Genomic DNA, 23322 nt, shown 5'->3' on the forward strand with positions numbered 1-23322 from the left:
AAGTTACTCCTAAAATGTTTCATACTTTTGTAATATTCTTCGATTGACAGAATGTTTCATTTGCTAAAAATAATAAGTTTGTGAAGTATAATGTACACATGGTTAGTCAATATCAATAAATAAATAAATACAAAATATTCATACAATAGCACTACATTATTCAAAACGCATTGGGCCAAATTCCTTTATCAAAGACGAGACCTTTTATCAATGTTTTCATTTTAAATAAGTGACAAGAGTAGTGGGATGTATAGGAAAACAATAAATATAAATTTATATATATATATATATATATATATATATATATATATATATATATATATATATATATATATATATATATATATATATAATAAATTATATTAAATTAATTTGTCAACCTGAGTTTTAAGACATTTTAAGACTAGATTTGGTCAATGGATGTCGTTTACCAGATGTCGTATTAGAATAACCCAGGCTTTGTTGCTTAAAGATGAAGACTCCACTCAATTTACTGCACAATTCCCCTTACTGTAAAACACTTTTTACTGACTTGTTATGCTTTCAATGATTCCAGATGGCTTTTTTAACTCTCTCTTAAGGGCATTTTTAACAAAGTGACACCAAGAAAAGTTGTTGAAATTTTATCATGTATTAACATTATATATCTTATTTAATTAATGTATTAATTTGTTTGTTGATTTTTAATTCTATATTTATTATTAAAATGTTCTTGCCATGAAAGCCTTGGTTGTTGACCTGGCATTAAATAAAAAATACATTACATAACATTACTGTCAGAATGCATTGACTCTTCCTATTTTTTACACTTTTTTACTCCCTTTTTTTTTTTTTTTTTTTTTTTTTTTTTTTTTACTCTTTTATAAAATGTGTGTCATATCCAGGGCTTAATTTGTGCCGGAACCTCTGAAATCTGATCCGACACCTCATTTTACCGATTTCCCCCTGCTCCACTGCCTACCTCTCCTGTCCGCTGTTCACTTTCACTTTCTTCCGCGACTCCCCAACCCTCTTCAAAGTATATTAATGGCCACCCTAATATATTTGGTGACATTTTTTTTCACTGCAAAGAATGGGGTAAGCAAAATAATCTTATCACAAATTGAAAAGCAAGATTATTTTGCTTACCACATTTGCTAAATATTTTGCTTTTTTTAAGGAAAAACTCAATTAATTTTGGCTTATTATATCTTAAAACAAGATGGTATGTTTTGCTTGTCTAGAAAATTCTTCTTGATTTAAGTGTTTTTAGATATTTGGACTAGAAACAAGACAAAAACTCTAAGCAAGTAAAAGTGTTTTTTGCAGTGTTGTTATTATCGTCCTTTTACACTTTTTGTTTTTTGTATCCGCCCAATAGCCAAACATCCACAATAGATAAACTAGTAGAAAATCTCCTCTCACTCTACACGTTTCCTACTTCTCATTGTGTGTGCGAGAACTGTCAACACTCCCACAGACAATCTCAAGTGCGGAGACATACAGAGACGTGCCTTTTTGGGACTCAAAAATACATCCATCTGGGATTTCCAAATCTCCTAAAGCCTAGTTCTCACTACAGGATTTTAGGCCTGATTTGAGCCCGCTTTGGAAGTTACAGTAACAAGCTCTCCAACAGATCGGGCTGTGACTGGGAAAAATTCTGTGGGTGCTCGACAGTCTTTATGGGTGAACTACTAAACAACAAATCAAAGAGGCTTGCTGAAGCGCTACCGACACCTCGCAGACGAAAATCCAATATCTAGCATGCTGAATATTCCAGAGCAGTTGGCTGACTTGACCCCATGTGCAATCAGATGTAGTGATGAGCTGAAGCCAATAAGAGGGTTAGGTAATAAGCGGTCTTGCTTTCTCGTGTAACGACATCAACAGCTGCCAAATTTCAGTTTCAATAATAGAATAGAATAAAAGTAAAACAAATAGCAGATTTTTTTTTTCAACAGCCGTAAAAAAAATAAAATAAAATAAACGATTCAACCCACTGAAAAGAAACAGTGTATAATAAATAAAAATATTGGCAAAAAATGTTGTTGCATGTAATTAACCATGTGCCATGGGTAAAATGTGTGTTTCAATCTGGCTACCACTGTACTTATATTTTAAACCTGTGGGAAGCACTGATATAAAATAGTTATTTCAGATATGTTGTGGTCCATTTTCTGATTTTGGGGACATATTAAAGAATAAGCAGAACAATAATAAAAAAGTGATCTAAACATCACATTATAGCAATTCTTTCATTTATTATTTATTTCTTATTTTTTTATTTCTCTAATAAGTAAAATAATATATTGTACCCATCAATAAATACTTTATGTAAGTGTTTTTACTGCTGGGAAATGTTTGTTTGCAAAGCAGATGCTGTCTTTACTTTTGAGTCAGATATTGAATGAATTGAATTTTTTTTATTTGTTTTGTCTTGCAGATTGAAGATGGGTGGTGGATGGGAAAGAAAAATAACCAAATAGGAGCCTTTCCATCCAATTTTGTAAAGGAAATTTTTGTCCCTTCAAAAGGTGAGATTTTTATTTCCTTGACATATTGCAGTTTGCTGGCTTTTTCATGTGTACAGGTTTGTAAGTTCAGAACTGTGATCAGTTCACAGTGTCATATACACCTTTGCGGGCAGCGTCTTCCAGTAGGATGCTTAAAACTTCCATTTACAGCATTTACAACTGGTAAATCTTGATCCAAAAATGGTTGTCATTACCGTCTTTAGTGGCTTACGGAGTGTTCCACAACTTTGATTTTAAAAGATGTGTGTTAAAGTCTTAATGCTTCTGTCAGATGTGGTTCAAGCACGAGCGAAAAACTTACTCCTAATTTAGCTTCTGCCATCAGATCAGATGCTGAAATACAGCGTCAGTGTTCCCGACCTGTCAGCTGTTATACTGTACTCAGAAGCTCTTCAATGCACACACACATAAAATAGATCACTGCATTAAAGAGAAAACCATATTACTGGCATGAAACTTAACAGGTGTCTAACATTAAGCCATGCAATTTCTAAAAAATAAAAGTATATTACTGATACTCTGCTGGTTGATGTGCATGTTGATTCTAATCGTGAGCTGTTTATATTTAATTTAGTCAGTTTGTATTGTGTAGTATTTACCATGTGTTTTTCTGTCATTTCAAAATGCCACTTTATTTTCACTTTTCTGCCAGTCTTTTAAATAATGCATGTGTGTGTGTCAAACATTTTGGTGAATTGCATTTGTTTGGGTTGGTTCTATGTTTTTATTAAAAAAAAAAGTTAGCTTCTGCGATGACGAGGCTACATTTAAACAGCTAAAGATGCCGTCTGATAGTAATGGTAAATGACTTGCATATGTTGTTTTTTATTCCTATTAGATCGCATTGTTTAAAAGATCAGTCCAGGAGGTGGCGCTGTAGTGGAGCAGTAATAGTTTAAATATGTTAAAAGCAAGTAAAATACATTAAAACTATGATTTCAAAGCTGTCCGAATGTGGCTCTTTATACGCATCAGCTGCCGACTGGAAGTTCGAAGCATCCTCCTTCCGTATACAAGTCAAGCATAGTGGCTAATTTTGCGTTCTAAGAGAAAGTTCTATATCATAACATCTGATTTACTCCACAGTTTTTTTGAAATTCTTAACCGTAAATTGACGGTTCGTTCCGCTGTGGTGACCCCTGATTAATAAAGGAACTAAAGGAACAAAAAAAGAAAATGAATAAATAAAGCAGTAAATCTGAGCTTCATTCAAACGCTGATATTCATACTGAGTGAACTTACTGAGTGGCGAATTCGTAGTTGAATCTTGAATGTTATATACTGGTGAAGTCTTTTGTGGGCTGTTCTGTGGACAGATTCACACAATGCACTCTTTTCTCATTTACTCGTTTACTTCTAATAGAGTTTACCTAGAACAAAGATTAGATGGTGAAGATGTCTTGTACCTGCAGGAAGCAATTTAATGGTTGAGTAATCACAAACAAATGTAAAACCAGAAGTTTTGAATATTGTAATGCCCTGCAATGGGGAAAAACAAAAAATGTTTGGAATTTCCACAGTGAAAATATGGATAACAATACTATTTAATAAGGTCTGGTAATAGAAAAAGAAGAATAAATAAAAATGTGTCCATTTCAAACATTATGAAGAGCATTGAGTGTTTGCTACTCTTACTGATCCCTGGATTAATGTTTTGCAGATGATGCCAAAGCCAGACCTAAGCTCTCTGGATCGGTCTTCGGTAAAGAGGTATGTTATGTTACGTTATATGTTTTATGTTATATGTTATATGTTATGTTATATGTTGTGTTATGTTGTATGTTATATGATATGTCATGTTATGTTATATGTTGTTATGTTGTTAGGTTGTATGTTATATGTTATGTCTTTTTTTTTTCCCAAACAGGGAAAGCTACAACAGAGACCAAGTTTACGGAAAAAAACGTCAAACGGTGAGAAGTCACTCTGCACAGATGATGTTGGCTAAACAATTAAATGTTGTTTAGCTGGTTTTTGTGGTTGTTCTCTTCAACTTCAAGACAATCAAACAACATTCTAGTTCTAAACAGTACTATAGTAGTTTAATGCATGAGAAGACCTACTGTAATCTACCTATTCATTCAAGAAAAAGACAATGTGCTTTCAGATTCTTCCACCCAACCTGGCTGGGCAGATCCATTACACACACTGAATTAATTGATGCTATACTTTTTGTTAAGTGTGTTGAATACATTTGATTCCTCCACAGTGAAAGAATGCTGTCAGGTCATGTTCGACTACGCTGCTGTTGCCGAAGACGAGTTGAACCTGAAGAAGGGAGACGTCATAACAGTTATCAACAAGGTGTGTCATCAGTGACGTGCTGACTGCTTTCTGTTTATAAGGCACACAGTACATTATAAACAGAAAAAACAAAGATGATTCATCAGATCTGAGTAAGGTGCTCTCAGCTGGTTGTGACTGCAAAATAATGAAATATGATCATAATTTTAGCACAAAACAATCTGTCTGTTGCCAATGAGTACACGACAGTGGATTATCATTATCTTTACTGACCAAGAATTAAATAAATTCTCTTAAATTGTTGAATTTACAATACTTTTAAAATAAAGTTTTAATTTTAAATTCATCTAAATTGTTTATTTCCTTGGTAACTTGCAAAAGTAAAATAATGAATTAAAATAATTACGTTTTATAAAAGTTAGAAAGTTCCTTAAAGTTAGAAAGGTGTTATAAAATGCATTGATTTATTATGTTTGAACTGTTTTCTGATATCTACATAGTACATGTGATTTAGTTAAGTACAAAAAACCTTTAGAATCATTTTATCCATTTATTTAGACCATATGAAAAGTTGGAGGTATCTCTAGAGAAGTCTTATTTTACCTTATTTGGAAGGGTTGTGAATATTAATAAACTCTGTAATGAAGTTAATAGTGTGAGTTGTTACTTAAAGCGTTACCCTGAATTTGTATATACTTTTTGTTGTCTCAAGTGCCATAAATTAAAGTATAAATTTTGCAAGTTAACGCCTGTTAAGCATTCATAGGATATGAATCCAGCATTCATAATTGGCAAATTATTATAATAGCTCTTTAGTTATCGTTTGTAATGTATGATAAATCATCACTGACTGATCTCAAACTTCTACAAATTTGATTAGACATCATACACATTCCTAAAAATCTTATTAACTTAAAAACATGAAAACAACATCATATAAAGTTCCATAAGTTAGAAGGGCTTTATGTATTGCTTTGATTTATGTTTAAACTGTTCTCTCAAATCTACATAGTATATGAGACTTAGTTAAGTACAAAAAAACTCTAGAATCATTTTATAAGCCGATTAGAACGTTGGAGTTAGCCCTAGAAAAGTCTTATTTTACCTTATTTGGAAGGGTTGTAAATCTTAATGAGCTCTGTTTTGAGCCAGTAGTTAATAGTGTGAGTTGTTAATTAAACTAAAGTGTTAACCCAAATTTGTATATACTGTGTTGTGTGTCAAATATATAGTTTGCTAGTTAATGTCTTTTAAGCATTTATAGGATATAAATTCAAAATTCATAATGGTCAAATTAATGTAAAAGCTCTTTAGTTATGGTTTGTAATGAATGATAAATCATCACTGACTAATCTCAAACACTTACAAATTTGATTAGAAATCATACACATTCCTAAAAATATTATTAACTTAAAGACATGGAAACAACATCATGAAAGTTCCATAAAATAGTTAAGAAAGTTGTTATATAATGCATTGATTGATTATGTTTAAACTGTACATAGTATGTGACTTGGGTAAGTACAAAACTTTTAGTTTTTCTTCTCTCTGCAGTCCACTGAGGATGATGGCTGGTGGGAGGGGGAAGTGAACGGACGCAGGGGCTTTTTTCCTGATAACTTCGTCATGCTGATCCCAGCGGAGACTCTTCAAGTGAGTGTGGGACAGAGAAATGTTCCCATGATTAGCCCATTTTTGTGCTCTTAGAGAATGGGAGTCTCCCTTTTGTCAACATTGCTTTTTTAGTAAAACACACTGGCTCAGAAAGCAATTATAGGCCAAGGAAATTCATGCTAGTTTACAAATAGTTTTAAGATGGAGCAGACTGCAGGTCTTAAATCTGTTTTTAACGCCTTGGTCCAATCTGTGAGGATAAAACACAGTTAACTTTAATATATGACAGTTTTTTTCTTCCTGTTACTTGTGCTTATTAAAAGAAATTGACTCAGAGGTTTCCTTTAGAGGAGAGGAACACTAAAAACGGTCACTTGATTCCTCCTGCATGGAAAGACTGCGAGCTTTATCTTTCTCAGAAGGACTAATCTGTATTTTGTTGACCATTTTTGTGAATCAGACTGGGAATGCGGGCCAAGCACCGGTGAGAAGTGGCTCAAAGAAAGATTCAGGTAAGACATACTGTACCTGTCATAGCGGCAGGGCCAGTTAGACTAGTTTGTTTCTTGTGCTGATACCAAACATAACTGGTAATGCTGCTACAAAAATAGCATTTTAAGGTTTAAGGGGGTGTGGAAGGTGCTTTTATAAGGTGTAAGACGTGGCATGTGTCATTTTTGAAGAACTTGTTACTGTCAGTTTTAAAAGATTGAATCCAGCATTGAGTGTCTCATAATTTTTTTGACATTTAATTTGATCTTTTATTGTATGTGAAAATCTTCTTTATATTATCAGTAATTTACAATGGTAAATGTTACGCTTGAGAACCCAATCTGATCATATAAAATCTGAATTTGGTCACGCTTTATTTTAATGTAGAATTCACACTATTAACTATTACTAAGACTATTAGCTTAATAAACTACTAACTAACTGACTGTTAATAGTTAGTAAAGTTGTTGTTGGGTTTAGATATTGTGTAGGATTAAGGATGTAGAATAAGATCATAATTTTATAAGTGCTAATAAACAGTTAAGGTCTTATTAATGGTCAGGTAATCAGTCAGTAGTTAATAGTGTGAGTTGTTACTTAAACTAAAGTGTTACCCTTAATTTGTTGATAATTTTTGTTGTGCCATAAATGTAGTATATATTTTGCTAGTTAATGCCTGTTAAGCATTCAACGGATATAAATTCACCATTCATAATTGGCTAATTAATATAATAGTTTTTTTTTGTTGTGGATTGTAATGAATGATCAATCATCACTGACTAATCTTAAACAGTTAAACATTTGATTATAAATCATACACATTCATAACAGTACTATTAACTTGTAGACTGAAAACAACATCCAAAGATAAAGAAAAGTGAACAACAATAGAGGAAGTCCAGTTTTTACACTTTTACACTGATATTTTGTTACTTTAGATTAATGTTCTTGTTATCCAATCTCCAAACTGCTTCTACTCTGTGTATAATAATAATAATAATCCTCATTATCATATTTCTCGACTTTTATGAACAGCCCTTATTGTAATTGCAGTACAAATGCTTACAGGACACTTTATTAGGTACACCTGTTCTACTGCTCATTAATTTAAATTTCTAATCACCCAATCACATGGCAGCAACTCAAAGCATTTAGACATGTAGACACGGTTAAGACGATCTGCTGCAGTTCAAACCGAGCATTAGAATGTGGAAGAAAGGTGATTTAAGTGACTTTGAACGTGGCATGATTGTTGTTGCCACACGGGCTGGTCTGAATATTTCAGAAACTGCTGATCTACTGGGTTTTTTATGCACAACCATCTCTAGGGTTTACAGAGAGTGATCCTAAAAGAGAAAATATCCAGTGAGCGGCAGTTTTGTGAGTGCAAATGCATTGTTGATGTTAGAGGAGAATGGCCAGACTGGTTCAAGCTAAAAGATAGGCAACAGTAACTCAAATAACCACTCGTTACAACCAAGGTATACAGAAGGGCATCTCTGAACACACAACAAGTCAAACCTTGAAGCAGATGGGCTACAGCAGCAGAAGACCACTCTGGGTGCCATTCCTGCCAGCTAAGAACAGGAAACTGAGGCTACAATTCACACAGGCTCACCAAAATTGGACAATAGAAGATTGGAAAAAGTTGCCTGAGTCTCGATTTCTGCCTCAACATTCAGATGGTAGGGTCAGAATTTGGCGTCAGCAACATGAAAGCATGAATCCATTCTGCCTTGTTTCAATGGTTCAGGCTGGTGGTGGTGATATGATGTTGTGGGAAATATTTTCTTGGCACACTGTAGGCCTATTAGTACCAATTGAGCATTATGTCAATACCACAGCCTACCGGAGTATTGTTGCTGACCATGTCCATCCCTTTATGACCACAGTGTGCCCATCTTTTGATGGCTACTTCCAGCAGGATAACGCACCATCTCATAAAGCACAAGTCATCTCAGACTTGTTTCTTGGACATGACAATGAGTTTCCTGTAGTCAGATGGCCTCCACAGTAACCAGATCTCAATCTAATAGTGCACCTTTGGGATGTGGTGGAATGGGAGATTCGAATCATGGATGTGCAGCCGACAAATCTTCATCAACTGCGTGATGCTATCATGTCAATATGGAGCAAATATAAAGGTATATTTCTAGTACTTTGTTGAATCCATGCCACAAAGGATGAAGGCAGATCTGAAGGCAAAAGGGGGTCCAACTTAGTACTGGTAAGATGTACCTAATAAAGTGGCCGGTGAGTGTATATGTATACATTCATTCATTCATTCATTTTCTTGTCGGCTCAGTCCCTTTATAAATCTGGGGTCGCCACAGCGGAATGAACCGCCAACTTATCCAGCTTGTTTTTTTACGCAGTGGATGCCCTTCCAGCCGCAACCCATCTCTGGGAACATCCACACACACATTTACACACACACTCATACACTACGGACAATTTAGCCTACCCAATTCACCTGTACCCGGAGGAGAACATGCAAACTCCACACAAAAACGCCAACTGAGCCAAGGCTCGAACCAGCGACCTTCTTGCTGTGAGGCGACAGCACTACCTACTGCGCCACTGCTTCGCCCTGTATATGTATATAACTTTCTTGAATTCAGCTTGACTTTTCTGAAGCTTTATAGGCTTATGTTTAGTATGGTACACACACAAAAAACGAAACTACAAACCATAAAATGTAGATTCTGCACCTGTTATTGACAGATCTCATTTGTAGGACAGGAAGTCAGTGTTTTTCCCGCATGTCATGTTTTGTTTCTCAGTGAACTATTAAACTCTGCCTTTTCCCCTTAGGTGAATTGTGTGTGCTTTGCTGCAGAGTTATCACTGACAGTACTAAGATGATGTTATAATCCTAGAAATGTAGTGTTTTTGTCAAAGTTTTAAATCTGACTTCACACACGTAACATTCATTACCGCAAACCACTCTGAGAAACACACTTATGCAGCTGTGTGGGGTTGTGAGAGGAAGTCGTAGGCCATGAGGAGATCATGTGAGCAAGAGTCTAGAGGAAGACGAGGCCAGCAACCTATGAGCTCTCTTTATATACGCCTTCATTTCTTTATGAATTCAGGCTTGTGATGTTGGAAAACTAACAAAGCTCACAGGGTACAGTATGTGTTTATTCCTCAGTGTTTGCATTCTGTGTTTAGCGTTCTTAAATGTCTTAGCGTTTAGCGTTGTCTTAAATCTTTATGCTGTAAGAAAAGTCACAGGGTTTTTAGAAGACTTGCTTTTAAAAGAAAATACAATTGTCATGGTGTGGAAAAGAAGTTCTATATTAAAGAAGATGTTTATGCAGAATAATGGCATGTGATGCTTATGGTTTAGACAAAATCTGTGCGTGCATTTGAATTTTTATTATACATAGTTTTTGCCTGCGAAAGAGTAATTCTGGATGAGAACAGAGATTTTGTCTTTTTTTTTTTCAAGGATGTGGTTTAATGACTCACTGCTCTAAACCATTCTGGTTTATTAAGGGAACCCATGAGGATTTGTGTTTGTGTGTGTGTATGTGTGTTTTGGTTTTGGTAGGCAGACATTTTTGTAAGGACATGACCTACAAGAGTACAGTATGTATAGGGGTATTACTTAATTATAACAACATTGAGGTGGTCTATGAGGACATGCCTTGTGTTCTTGTAGTTCAAAACACTTACAAATCATAAAAAAGCATTTGTCATAGGCTTCTTGTGAGGGTTGGTTTTAGGGGTAGAGGTAGGGAAAGGGAAAGTATAGTGAACCATTTAACCCATCCAAGTCCACACACTCATAGCAGTGAACACACAGCCAGAGCAGTTCTTTTGCTCATGTGTCAAGGAAAGTTGATGTTCCCATGCCACTGAGACCTCCATGTTCTCCCAACATTGATGTGAAAGTGTTTCAAAGCATTTTGTGTTTTTAAAAAGAAAACCATGAAAGAGTATTCATCAGTCACGACAGAGTTTGTTCTGTGATGTTTGGAGAAGGAATAGCAGTTCTGGCAGCTAGATGTCCACATGCGTGTGGCATGCTATTAAAAGTGCTTTATTGAAACCTACCCAATGCACAAAGCCTTGTTCAAGATGATCATTTAAAGGTGCTATATGTAAGTTTTTGACTCTTCTAAAGCATAAAAAATACCGTAATATTTTTGCAGAAATTTAAGAAACATGCTAAGTGGACATTCTTGTTTATCTGAAAAACAGTGCTAAAGTCAGTTATTCTGCTTTAAAAATGTCCGTTACCTGCCAGAATGCTGTTTTTGTTTTGTTTTCTTTAAAGTCACCCAATGCCACTTTAGCCAATTATATTGCAGCACCTCCCATTACCTTGTTGGAAAACTGCATATTTCATTCATTCATTCAGAAAGGCTCTCTCTTGTAACCGCATGTCCTAAAACCACACTCCGTAATGAGATTTGCAGTGATAAGCAATTTGGCTGTTTGCACCAGACGAAACATGACCGAAATTTAAATACAGCCATTCAGAAGGACAAAATATGCACTCACTCATGAATGGCAAGGTTTATAATCTAATTAATACATATTAAACCTCTTTAACATGAGTAGATGTAGATGCTGAATCATGTGCTGGTTTTGAATCACGGTTCTGAAGTTTAATTTCAATCGGTTTATTTCATTTTCAAGATCTGAGGTGAACTATCTGCTGCTGCTCCTTTCAGTAAATGGCAATAAATGTCATGTAAAATGGCATTCAAACTCATTGTTAGCATTTAACACTGAATAAAGCACATGAGATGTACCTGAGGTGAACATGTTAGGAAGTTTTCTGTTGTTCAGCTGCAAGAAATAGAGGTTGTTTCTAATATATCAATTTGAGGTGTTGGTTAGAACAAAAACTCATTTTAATATGGAAAATATTCCTTCTATCACATGCCGTTGCTTTTATATAGAACACGATTTAAATCAGCCTTTTTGGTCCTCAATCTTTGTTTTGATTCAAGAATGCGATACCTAGTTTAACCACTGCATGTCAAACTTACATATTGCACCTTTAATAAATGAATCTAATATTCCTGTATTATATGCCTTTTTAGTATTACACCTGCACAAGTGCTTTTCTTTTTTATTTGAGGGAATAGCAACTTTAATAATTAAATCTTTTGATTCAGATTTTTTCATTGAAACCAAACTTTGCCTATATATTTTAATATAATAAATAAAAGATAGAGGAAAAGGCTTGATGGGTGACCATTTGACAATTATGACATTAAGATGCAAAAAGTAACAGTAACTTTTCAGTAAAATTTTTATATTTTTTCGATAAATTTTACAGCTCTTGTTTACGAATTCGGTGTAGGTGTACTGTATGAATTTCACAAATGATCACACAAACAACAAGTAATGCATTACGTCAAACATGGCATTCTGAAGTACAAATTCTGAAATAGTCTTTAAAAACATACAAATAAAAATCTATGAAACTTTCATAATTGAGCGAAAAAACCTCATCAAACAAACAAAAAAAAATTAACAGTTTTATCATCTTAACATTTTTATTCCTATTTAGCTTGAGAAAATTATTTAAAAATGTAAGTCATCATTACCATTAGGGAAAAACAAACAATTAAATCAATGATGGGGAAAAATTCATCAACACATGAAGCTAATAGACTAATTAATCGTATATATCTTTTTATATCTCAGAAAACCAGATGCCAGTGATGGACCAGAACAGCTCTGATACGAAACCAAAGACGGAGACTAAAAGTAATAATTCCGAACGCACAAATAAACAACATTTTTGCCTTAATTGCCTTAAATAAATGTTTGTTTATTTGTTTACATTACATGTCTGTGGAAATTCATCCAGTATGTTGGTTTCTATCTTTTGTCTTTATCTGCTCTTCGCACAGTTGACAAACCAGACAATAAAGACTTCCGAAGTGACCCACCTGGTAAAATCAAGTTGCCTGGTCTGCACAAACCACCCGTTCCACCTCCACCAGTGAAGGACAAGGCCATAAAGAAGGATCCAAAGTAAGGAAGGACATTACAATTAACACCAAATATATAAGAAGAAGAGTTCCACGCTTCTTCAAATGTACTTGAATCTTAGACACATAAATTCATGTAAACAACTTAAAAACAAACTTAGGTTCTTCTAAGTGTTAGAAGTTTATGGTGTTATTTCAACAATTCGTCACCTTAGAATTATAAGGTTCTATCTGACATTTTTGTTACAATTCAGTTATTGACATATTCTTATTAAATGACAACTTATTTACATTATGAAATGTTCTAAGTTGTTTACATTTTAAGACTTTTTATTTAAGAAAACAAATGCTACACACATACTGTTTGCTATATGGAATGCAAAAACTTTAAAGCTCAATATCTCAAAATCATTCAGAACGCAGCTAGAACCTTGTAATTCCAAGGTGATAAATTGAACTGTGCTGCTTTCAAAACACTGAACAAAAAAACTAAGACATTCTTAATTAAAATCTTGTACAAGAGTTGGGACAAATTATTCACATTTTAGCAATTTTTGATAAACTGCAACTGAATATTATTAATATTACCAATACTGAATTTAACAAATTGTTTTCAAGTTTTCTGAACATGATGTATAAAATTTTATATATATATATATATATATATATATATATATATATATATATATATATATATATATATATATATATATATATATATATATATATATATATATATATATGTACAACTAGGTTACTGGCGCCGACTTTACTCTGATATTTTCATGTAAATATTGGGCCCTATCATACTCCCAGCGCAGTGGGGCGCAAGACGAGGCGCAGTAGTCTTTTGGAAGTTTCAGCTTGGCGCAAGAGTCGTTTTGAGGCGTTGCGCTACGCTGTTTAAATAGCAAATGCATTAGCGCTCATTTGTGAGCCCATAGGCGTTCTGGTCTAAAAAGGAAGGCGTTCTGAGGCGGACCGCTGGCGCGTCGCTATTTTAAGAAACTATAATAGATTTTTCATTAGACCAAAACTAACCCGGTCTAAACTCCGGCGCAGACTTGTGCCTCGCTTACGCACTGCTTAATACGCACAAGAGAGCAATAGGCAAATATCTTTACATATGAAAACATTTAAATATTAAGGATATATTTGGATATAATAAGAATAGATATAGGATATAAATATAAAGGATTAAAATAGTACAAAACATATTATTTTCTAGCCTACATAAATATGAAAAATCACTGCTTTTATGCTTCTTCATCTCGGGAGGCTTTTTCAGTTCATTCATAACAATTTGCTTTTGTATAATGTTATTATTAATAGCAGTATTATTTATTATATCCATATTTATATTTGTTTTATTAAAAACAAGCTTAGATTTGCCCACCTGTCAGGTTTTAGACCATATGGGGCATGGCAGGTGTGTTTGGAAATAACTCAGTATTTTGACCACACTTGGTCATTATTGTTCATTTATTCGTTTGCAAAAAATTAGAACTGAATTTAGAAATAGTTTTGAAACAAATCTTTGCGCTTAACAAACTAAATTAATTATTTATAGGCTAATTGATGTTTGTGCATAAAGGTTTTCCTATCCAAGAGCGAAAGTGAAAGTAGATCATTTATCTCTCATTCTCACGCAGTAGATGCTCTGTTTAACAGTTTTCTGTTAAAAAAAACTGTCAACTGTTAACTGTTTGCTTGTGAAATGCTAATTTTTTCTACTTAGACTTACTTTGCGTCCTGTAAATAGCGAATGCGCTCTTGGCGCGACGCAGCTGGGTCTTAAAGGGAATGGGAGATGAGACTCTAATTGGTTTATTCTCAAAACACACCTATAACTCATTAAGAAAATAAACTCAACCCTTTTAGCCCATGCGCCTTGGTGCAAAGCGCATTTTCCCGTCCGTAAATTAGCAAAAATGCGTTCTGACATGCCCTGAAAGCGTTTGCGCCCTGCGTTTTGCGCTCAGCGCATGGACCATCAAAATAGAGCCCATTATGTCTAAGTAAAATGTTAGGGATGGGGTGTGAAGTACAAAGGTGCTTGATTTAAAATTATTGGTCATTTAAAAAGTCTTTGAATCTGGTGTCTGTGAAAGAGTGGGAACCCTGGAAATCTGAAACAAAAGTTTCAGTAGCTAGTCAGTATTCAGTTTCCATCGGTTATTTCAGCTCAGGGGATGATTCCCCATAGTTAAGCAGTCATTTTGTATTGTGTGTTATTCTAAAGGGCCTGTGAATGTTCAGTCTTGTAAAGAGAGATGGAAATTTTATGAGTTGCTGAGGGACTAAACAAACTCAAACTGCCTGTTTCCTGTTTTTCTGAGTAAGCATATTAAAAAAAAACAGAGACTGACACATCCTCAGGCAAGCGCACAGAATGAACATGTCATTTTTGCTTAAATGAATGCACAAACTACATCACAGTCAATTAAAATTTAATCAGCATTTTCCATCACAATTAGCTTAATAAAAGCACTTTAAGGCACATTAGACTTTTTTCACATACTGTAATAACCATATAACAGATACTAATGTTTATTTTGACTCTGTGTGACACTATCAGTGTATTTTCAGTATAAAAAGTTTCTCAAGTGTTTAATTGTATTGTATGCGCATAATGCATTTTTTCCCTCTTTTAGAAATGCTGAAGAGCCACAGAAACAACCGCCGCCTCCTTCTCCAGTGCACAAAGAGGTAAAAGACATTAAGGAGGTTAAAGATAAGACCCCTGACCAGTTTGATGGTGTAGACGTGTCCTCAGAGAAACTGAGCCATCCCACGGCCAACAGAGCTAAACCTCCACAGAGGAGACCACCAACAGCCCTCGCCACTGCTATACAAGTGAGCCGAACACAAGGGCACAGGCATGACACTCATACTGTACACACCTCAGGATTAAAGCTCACCGGCTTTCAGTGTGTGACAAAACCGCTCTCAATACAAAGGGCTTCTATAAAGCTTTTCACACTTTCAGCTTCCTTTAATGCTTAATGTTGCAGCTTGAGCATGTGAATGCATGAAATCTGCTGGCAATTTAGCCCCGTTCTGATTACACAATTATTTTTTTCAGAATTTTCTAGATGATTTGCTTGATTTAGGGTGTTGTGGACATTCATAAATGACAAATGGGTGACGATATGCAAAATTCAAATGTTTCTTGTTTTGTAGTGACTCACAACAACTGATTCAATGTCTGTGACAGAAGTGTCAACACAGAAAGTCTAGCAGGTTTCATTTTTTTCTTTTTTCCATGACTGGGTTTGTCACATGCGTCATGTAGACCAATAGGAGCACAGATACTCTTTATTAGATTTTTAACATGGCAAAACAAAATATAGGCAAGGCAAGTTATTTCTATAGCACATTTCATACACAGTGGCAATTCAAAGTGCTTTACATAAACAAGAATAAAAGAGACCAGCATAAGAAAATAAAAACAAATAATAAAAGTGATTAAAACAGGTTATAAAAGAATGAAAAAGAAAAGAAAGACAAAATTGTGCGTTCTGTTGGACGTAGCACAGTGCTCATTCAGTAAAGGCACAGATAAACAGAAGCGTTTGCGGTCTTGATTTGAACGTGCCTAAAGATAGAGAACTGTGCCACTAGAAATCTTTGTGGAGTTACAGCAACAGTGCTTCTGTTTGTATGATGTGTCAGTGAGGGACTAATATGACAGAATAAAAAATTAAATGGTGGCAATTAATAGCTGAGGCACATCAACAGCCCAGTAAGAACTGGAATACATACGCTACCTGACAAAAGTCTTGTCGTCGATCCCAGTTGTAAGAGAAACAAATAATAACTTGCCTTCTAGTTGATCATTTGTAAAAGTAGCAAAAGGTAGATTTTTTTTTTTTTTTGTGCTGCCCATGACATTACAAACCACAGGAGAGGGCAAATTCTTCAGCAGGATAGCGCTCCTTCTCATACTTCAGCCTCCACTTCAAAAATTCCTGAAAGCAAAGAAAGTCAAGATGCCCCAGGATTGGCCAGCCCAGTCACAGAATATGAACATTATTGAGCATGTCTGGGGTAAGATGGAGGAGGCATTCAAGATGAATCAAAAAAATCTTAATGAAATCTAGGAGCCCTGCAAGAATGCTTTCTTTGCCATTCCAGATGACTTTATTGAAGTTATTTCAAATGAATAGATGCAGTCTTCCAAGCTAATAGAAGTCATACACAACAGTAATTATTTTTCCACTGCACCATGACTTTATATTGTATTATAGACATTTATTCTGTTAAATCAAGGCAGGATCATATTTTATTTTGGTAAAATAAAAGGCCTTTGCCTTTCAAAAAAGCCACTTCTGATACCAAATGATTAACTAGAAGTCAAGTTATTATTTGTTGTTCCTAAAACTTGGATAGGCGACAAGACTTCTGTCAGGTAGTGTATAAAAACAAATCTCTGGTACGTTCTTATTTACAAGAAGTGCATCAAAATTGTGTATAAATTTATCTTTGAAGGTAACTGACTGCCTGTTAAAAGTTTTATTGTCCTTTGAAGTTCAAGTAACATTAGCGTTTGTGAGTGCTGTGTTGCTTTGTTTACAGCTGTTGCTGGAAAACCGTTTCTGCAGCTTTAAATGCAACTTTTGTTGGCACAAAAGCATTTACTTAACTACTGTTTTTGGTCAGAAAACACACACACACACGCACACACACACACATATGCATACATGGGGGCAGTCAGATAATTACACGTGTAATAATTGTAACATATGAGCATTCTTGACTAAATGTTTAGGGTGTTTTTAGCACCCACAAAACATGAAGATTTGATCTAGAAAATTAGTATTTGATAAAGTAACATTAAAAATTGTTTACTCTGAACAGGGCTTCACAATGCATCTTTCCAACCCAATGGCCTAATGTTAATCTTGATATTTCTTGTACCTATATACAGTACATGTCATAATATCACAAATTTAAATAATTTTGGCACCAAGTGCATGAGGCCTGGTTGAGTAATGTTAGTACTATTAGTTCACTATTATCATATCTAAGTCAAGAGACATGGTTGCACAGATCTAATATACTGATACACAGGAAATTTATTTGCCAAATGTTTACACTCACATACATTATGTAAGCTGTATGTGCTTTTGACATGACCTTGTTACATTTGACAGTTGAGAAACAGAACTTGCTATATATAGAACTAACTTGACAGTCAGCTTCTTGTGTGCAAGTGATTTGTGTGTTTGTGCTCAGAAAACTATTCAGCAGTTAAACCGAAAGTCCTTTCGCACATGAAGATGTTTCACTTGTTCTTGCTGGAGTAAATGAGGCATAGGCTGTAAAGGCTCCATTCTCTTTTTTCAAAGGGGCAGGAAATGCAAATAAGTGTGCTTTATATGATAAATGATCTGGATTTATTTTCAGCTGAACATATTCTGGAGAAACATCTGATTTACATTATACCCTCTTAAAAACAAACAAACAAACAAACAAAAAACTATTCGGACCCCTGAAATGAGTTGCAATGAATCAAGTCAATTCATGTCATGAAATGTGTGCAGAGAAAAATGATAACTTTAGCACAAACGGAAGTAAAAATAAGTTCTGCTGATCAATAAAATAATAAATAATTTTTATATCATAGTTACTATATAATATGTTTGTTTTAATTAACTGGTATAATCAGTTACATTTGCATTCAATCCAATGCAAATGTAATAGCATGTCAGTAGAAATGCATGGAGAATGATAATCAAAACAAAAAAATCTAATATGTAATTATTTAAGTTAGTATAATTATTAAATAATTATTGACTGTCTAATGTCTTAATAAATAATGCAAAAACATCTGTTTTTCATAAAGGGTCCTGCTGAAACTGACTGCAGCAAACCTTCAGAGGAGAAGGATGGAGCACCACAACATATTCCAGAGGTTTGGATAACTCTTTATAAGAGCTTTCATTTAAAAATATTACTACATTAAATAATGTTTCTCAGATCGCCTCATGTACCTTCAAATATTTTAAATGTAATTCATTTATAGTTTTGTATATTTGAAATATTTGGAAGTATATGATCTTTTGATCTGTCAAGCGTTATATAATGTTTTGAGCAAATATTAATGAAAGTTGTTCTAAAGTGTTACCAAAGGTTGGAAAACAAAAGATATTAGATTCTGGAGTTATTTGAGGCCACACTTTTAATTATTTGCAGCCTTAAGGTGTTTAAATTGAACTTAACTTTAAAACGATTTGAGATATAAAATTAAATGTCATAAACTTTAATAAAATGGAACATGTTAGAACCAGTTAAAGTATTATAAAAATGTATCTTAATGATCGCATCATTTTGTACAGCATATAAAACATCTAAAACATTCAATGGTTTGAAGCAATAGGGTGTAAATGTAATTAAATGTTTCATGTTTTTGCTCACAAAAAAAAAACCAGATTTTTCAGCACCATTACTGCAGTGGTCAATGCAACATGAACAGTCCTCAATAAATCATAAGGTCCCACTTTATATTAAGTGTCATTAACTACCATGCACTTGCTTCAGACTAGAAATACAATGTACAAATGTGTTCATAATGTATTGCATATATTAAGGTGGAATACGAGTAAGGTTAGGAAAAGCTTTGGTGGTATGGGTAGGTTTAAGAGTGGGTTAAAATGTAAGGGATGGTCGACAGCAGAATTTTATTTATTTTAATTTCATTTTTTAAATATATTGTTGGCGTTTTTGCCTTTATTAGATAGGACAGGATTGAGACAGGAAGCAAAGTTGGAGAGAGAGAGAGAGGGAGGTAGGGTAGGGAAATATCCTTGAGCCGTGATTTGAACTCAGGACGCCCTGATGTGCTACTGCACCATATGTCGGTGCTCTAACCACTAGGCTATTGCGCCGATAACAGCGTAATTATAAACAGAAATTAATTAGAGACATAATTACATGCAGGTATTTAATCAATCATAAGTACTATGTAAAAGCATGCATTTACACTAAAAGTACAATGTAATAAATTATTAATTTCAATGTACTGTAAGTACATATTAGTTAAGGCCACTTTGTAGAAAGTGGAACCAATCAGATCCATTAAGCTAATTTGACGCTTAAGAAATGCTTATTATCAATACTGAGAAATGTGCTGTTTAATATTTAGTGGATACAATTATACATATTTTCAGGAGTATTAGAAAAAAGCTGAAAAAAAAAACAGTCACACCTTACAATAAGGTTTCATTAGTTTTTGTATTTACTAACATGAAGTAATTATAAGCAATATACAGCATTTATTAATCATAGTTCAACATTTACTAATGCATTTTTAGGTCAAAAATACTTTTGTCTTATAATATGCATTTATTTTTACCTAATTATCCCAACGACACCCATATGATTCATTCAGCGATTCATTTGTTCCCAAACCACTCCTTAGTGCGATGCTAATCTGTGCTGATTGGTCAGATGACCCAGTCTATTGCAATTGGTCACTGGGTTCAGCATGAGACAGAGAGAAATGCCCACATTGTTAAAGTAGTAGAGTGCAGAGTATATGTGTGAGCCCAATTAAGGAGTGCATTAAAGCAATGCAGTTTAGCACCAGCATATTACTCTATTCTTAACCATGACACGCATTCAGTATTAGTCCACACAGTGGAAAAAGCTAAACTATTTTGAAATTTGACTGTGGCACATGTGTAGGAACAGCTGATGATGGCCATAGCAACGACAAACAACAGAGGATCGCGAGCTCACAGATGCATTTAAATCTGTAAAAAAAAGCAGCACACGTCACGTTTTCAGCATGCTTTTAGACTCAATATAAGAATATAGTGTTAACCAGATACACTACAGGCCGCGTGGAGCGATTACAAGTAATTATTTACAAGCTATAGAAAACAAGGAGGCAACCATTTTAAACACACTTACAGTGAGTTACTTATACTTGTGAACTGGAGGGAGGAACTGATCCATGAACTGTCAGAGCTTGACAGAAACTTTACAGTGCACAAAGTCCCATACATCAATAGTATTTTCTGATCCTTCCTTAAACAAACGGCTGTCAAATCCCTCGTTGAAAGCATGCAGATTGCTAAAGCACTCGTCAGAAAAATGACAGGAACACAGCACAAGGCTGGGGCTATAATGCTGAGGTATTTTTGCAAAAATAAACTTCAACCACTGACTCTTCTCAGCCTCATCTTTGGGTGGGAAAAATAACACTTAACTTTCCCTCACACTTTAGGGCACAGCGTCTTTGTGACAAGATTTAACCGGGATCTGCTACAGTGTTTGTCTTCCTCTTTTTCTTTCTACAATGTTTGTGGGTGGGGCCGGGGGTTTTAATTTTCCCAAGTCTGTGTGTGCAACAAATAGGCGGGGCTTGAGTTCTGCATCGACGTCACACCAACATGACTAAAGACTTATTACCCCCATGATTCATGAATCAATAGTTTTAAAAACGGCACACTTTCAGATGTAAGCCTTAGCTGGATATTTCACTTCACTTAGAGCTGTGTCACACTGCATGTAAGGTCATTTTTAAAAACTGAAAACAGGGGCTCTCTAAACGTTACTTTTACTAAACATTGATCAATGATTGCACCCCTTGCTCACTAAAATCCTCTCTAATCTAATGTAACTTTATTTGTTAGTATGTACTGTAGTTCCAGTATTTCTGTCCCTGATCCTTGTGTTGCTGAGCTGCTGGCATTTTCCCTCAGGCTACAGAATCCCAGTCAGCACCTTCCAGTAAGACAGAGCCGGTGACTTCACCTTCTAAAATCCAGACTGACAGCAGATCAGCGGTTCAGGAGGACGGTGCGTCTCTGGCCTCGGTGCTAACTGAACTCAAGGAGCTCCGCATGTCTCTGGATCTGCTGAAAGCACAGCATGAGTGAGTAAAAATCCCTCACACTCTGCAACCATAACATCACACACACATCCTTCATCACAGTCTCACTGTTTCCTGACCAGGAGAGACATAAAGGAGCTGAAAGAAGAACTGAAAGACGAGACGGAGAAGCGCACCAGATTACAGGTTAGATATCAGTCTGTTCCGTGGAGATAATAGAGTTCCAATTAGGGCTGAACAATTATATCATTTGAGCATGGATATCGCAACATGTGAACCGCAATATGCATGTCACAGGATTGGATCATTTAGTAAAGATAAAAAGATGAAGAATATATTAAATGTTGCTTTTAAAATTTGTTTGTATATTGTCGACCATGTTATTTTACATTTGATTGTCAGGTTTGAACACTGATAGACTCCTCAGAACTTTTATATTAAATATGTTATTTAATGTATTTGTATATGCTTGTAATTTATTTTATGATGCACTGCATAGAAAAAGACTTGATCATCGCAATTGAGTTAAAGGAATAAAATCTTTCCAAATGGAGCTATTCAAATCATCTGGTGAAATTATATTCATACAGTTGAAGTCAGAATTATTACCCGAAGATTTATTTATTTTATTATTTTTTTTTATATATTTCCCAAATTATCTTTAACAGAGCAAGGACATTTTCAGTTTTTTTTTTCTGGAGAAATTCTCATTTGTTTTATTTCGGCGAGAATAAAAGTAGTATTGATTTTTTTGAACACCATTTTGAGGTCAAAATCATAAGCCCTTTTAAGCTATATTTTTTTCGACAGTCTACAGAACAAATCATTGTTATACAATAACTTGCCTAATTACCCTAACCTGCCTAGTTAATCTAATTAACCTAGTTAAGACTTCAAATGTCACTTTAAGCTGTATAGAAGTGTCTTGAAAAATATCTAGTAAAATATTATTTACTGTCATCATGGCAAAGATAAAATATATCAGTTTTTAGAAATAAGTTATTAAAACTATTATGTTTAGAAATGTGTTGAAAAAAATCTGCTCTCCGTTAAACAGAAATTTGGGGAAAAAAAATAAATGGGAGCTAATTATTCAGAGGGGCTAATAATTCTGACTTCAACTGTACATCGCACCAAAACAAAATAGTGCACTGTCCAATTTTTTTCCCCAATGTCATCAATTTAATATTATTTAGAAGTTTTTTTTTATTTTTATACTTAGCATTTTTAAACATCGATATAGTTTTTGCTCATTTTAGTGTTCGATATATTTATTTTTTTATTTTTTGTATGTACTAAATAAAAAGTTATTTTCTTGGCAACTAGCTTAAAATAGACAATAACTGTCTTAAAAGTGTTTTTAAAAAAATTATAAATTAGCTATAATATGTTATTTTGAATTATAAACAAATTATGATAATTGTAGGCTTTATTATTAGTAATTATTAATAGATTACAGCAGGCCCGGATCAAATTTCAGAGGCACCTGGGTACATTGTTTTGTAGGGCCTCTTAACCGGCTGCACCTTAATAGTTGAATTAAAAAATAAGAAAATTGTAGTAACAATAATAATAATGAATGTAATTAATTAATATGAATAATAATCATGTAATATTTTTAATGAAATGAATCTATAATGTGTTGCCCGCATTT

At 34.3% G+C, this 23322-nt stretch overlaps 1 protein-coding gene across 7 annotated transcripts in view; it reads left to right on the top strand.

The window, feature by feature from the left end:
• sh3d21 (SH3 domain containing 21) overlaps positions 1-23322 on the top strand; it is a 63295-nt gene that overhangs the window by 6669 nt on the left and 33304 nt on the right. The window contains exons 5-16 of one of the 7 annotated variants that reach the window (XM_005158311.6): positions 2426-2516; positions 4177-4226; positions 4384-4429; positions 4726-4820; positions 6315-6413; positions 6835-6886; positions 12537-12599; positions 12746-12869; positions 15481-15682; positions 18675-18743; positions 21538-21710; positions 21791-21854. In XM_005158311.6, the coding sequence (XP_005158368.1) occupies positions 2426-2516; positions 4177-4226; positions 4384-4429; positions 4726-4820; positions 6315-6413; positions 6835-6886; positions 12537-12599; positions 12746-12869; positions 15481-15682; positions 18675-18743; positions 21538-21710; positions 21791-21854 (1128 nt within the window). Of the gene's footprint in view, positions 1-2425; positions 2517-4176; positions 4227-4383; positions 4430-4725; positions 4821-6314; positions 6414-6834; positions 6887-9698; positions 9997-12536; positions 12600-12745; positions 12870-15480; positions 16304-18674; positions 18744-21537; positions 21711-21790; positions 21855-23322 lie in introns of those variants that run through there. The other 6 variants (XM_005158313.6, XM_005158312.6, NM_001037432.2 and 3 more) reach the window with 6 other exon arrangements.

This window comes from Danio rerio, chromosome 16, assembly GCF_049306965.1.
Source record: "Danio rerio strain Tuebingen ecotype United States chromosome 16, GRCz12tu, whole genome shotgun sequence".
Lineage (NCBI taxonomy): Eukaryota > Metazoa > Chordata > Actinopteri > Cypriniformes > Danionidae > Danio > Danio rerio.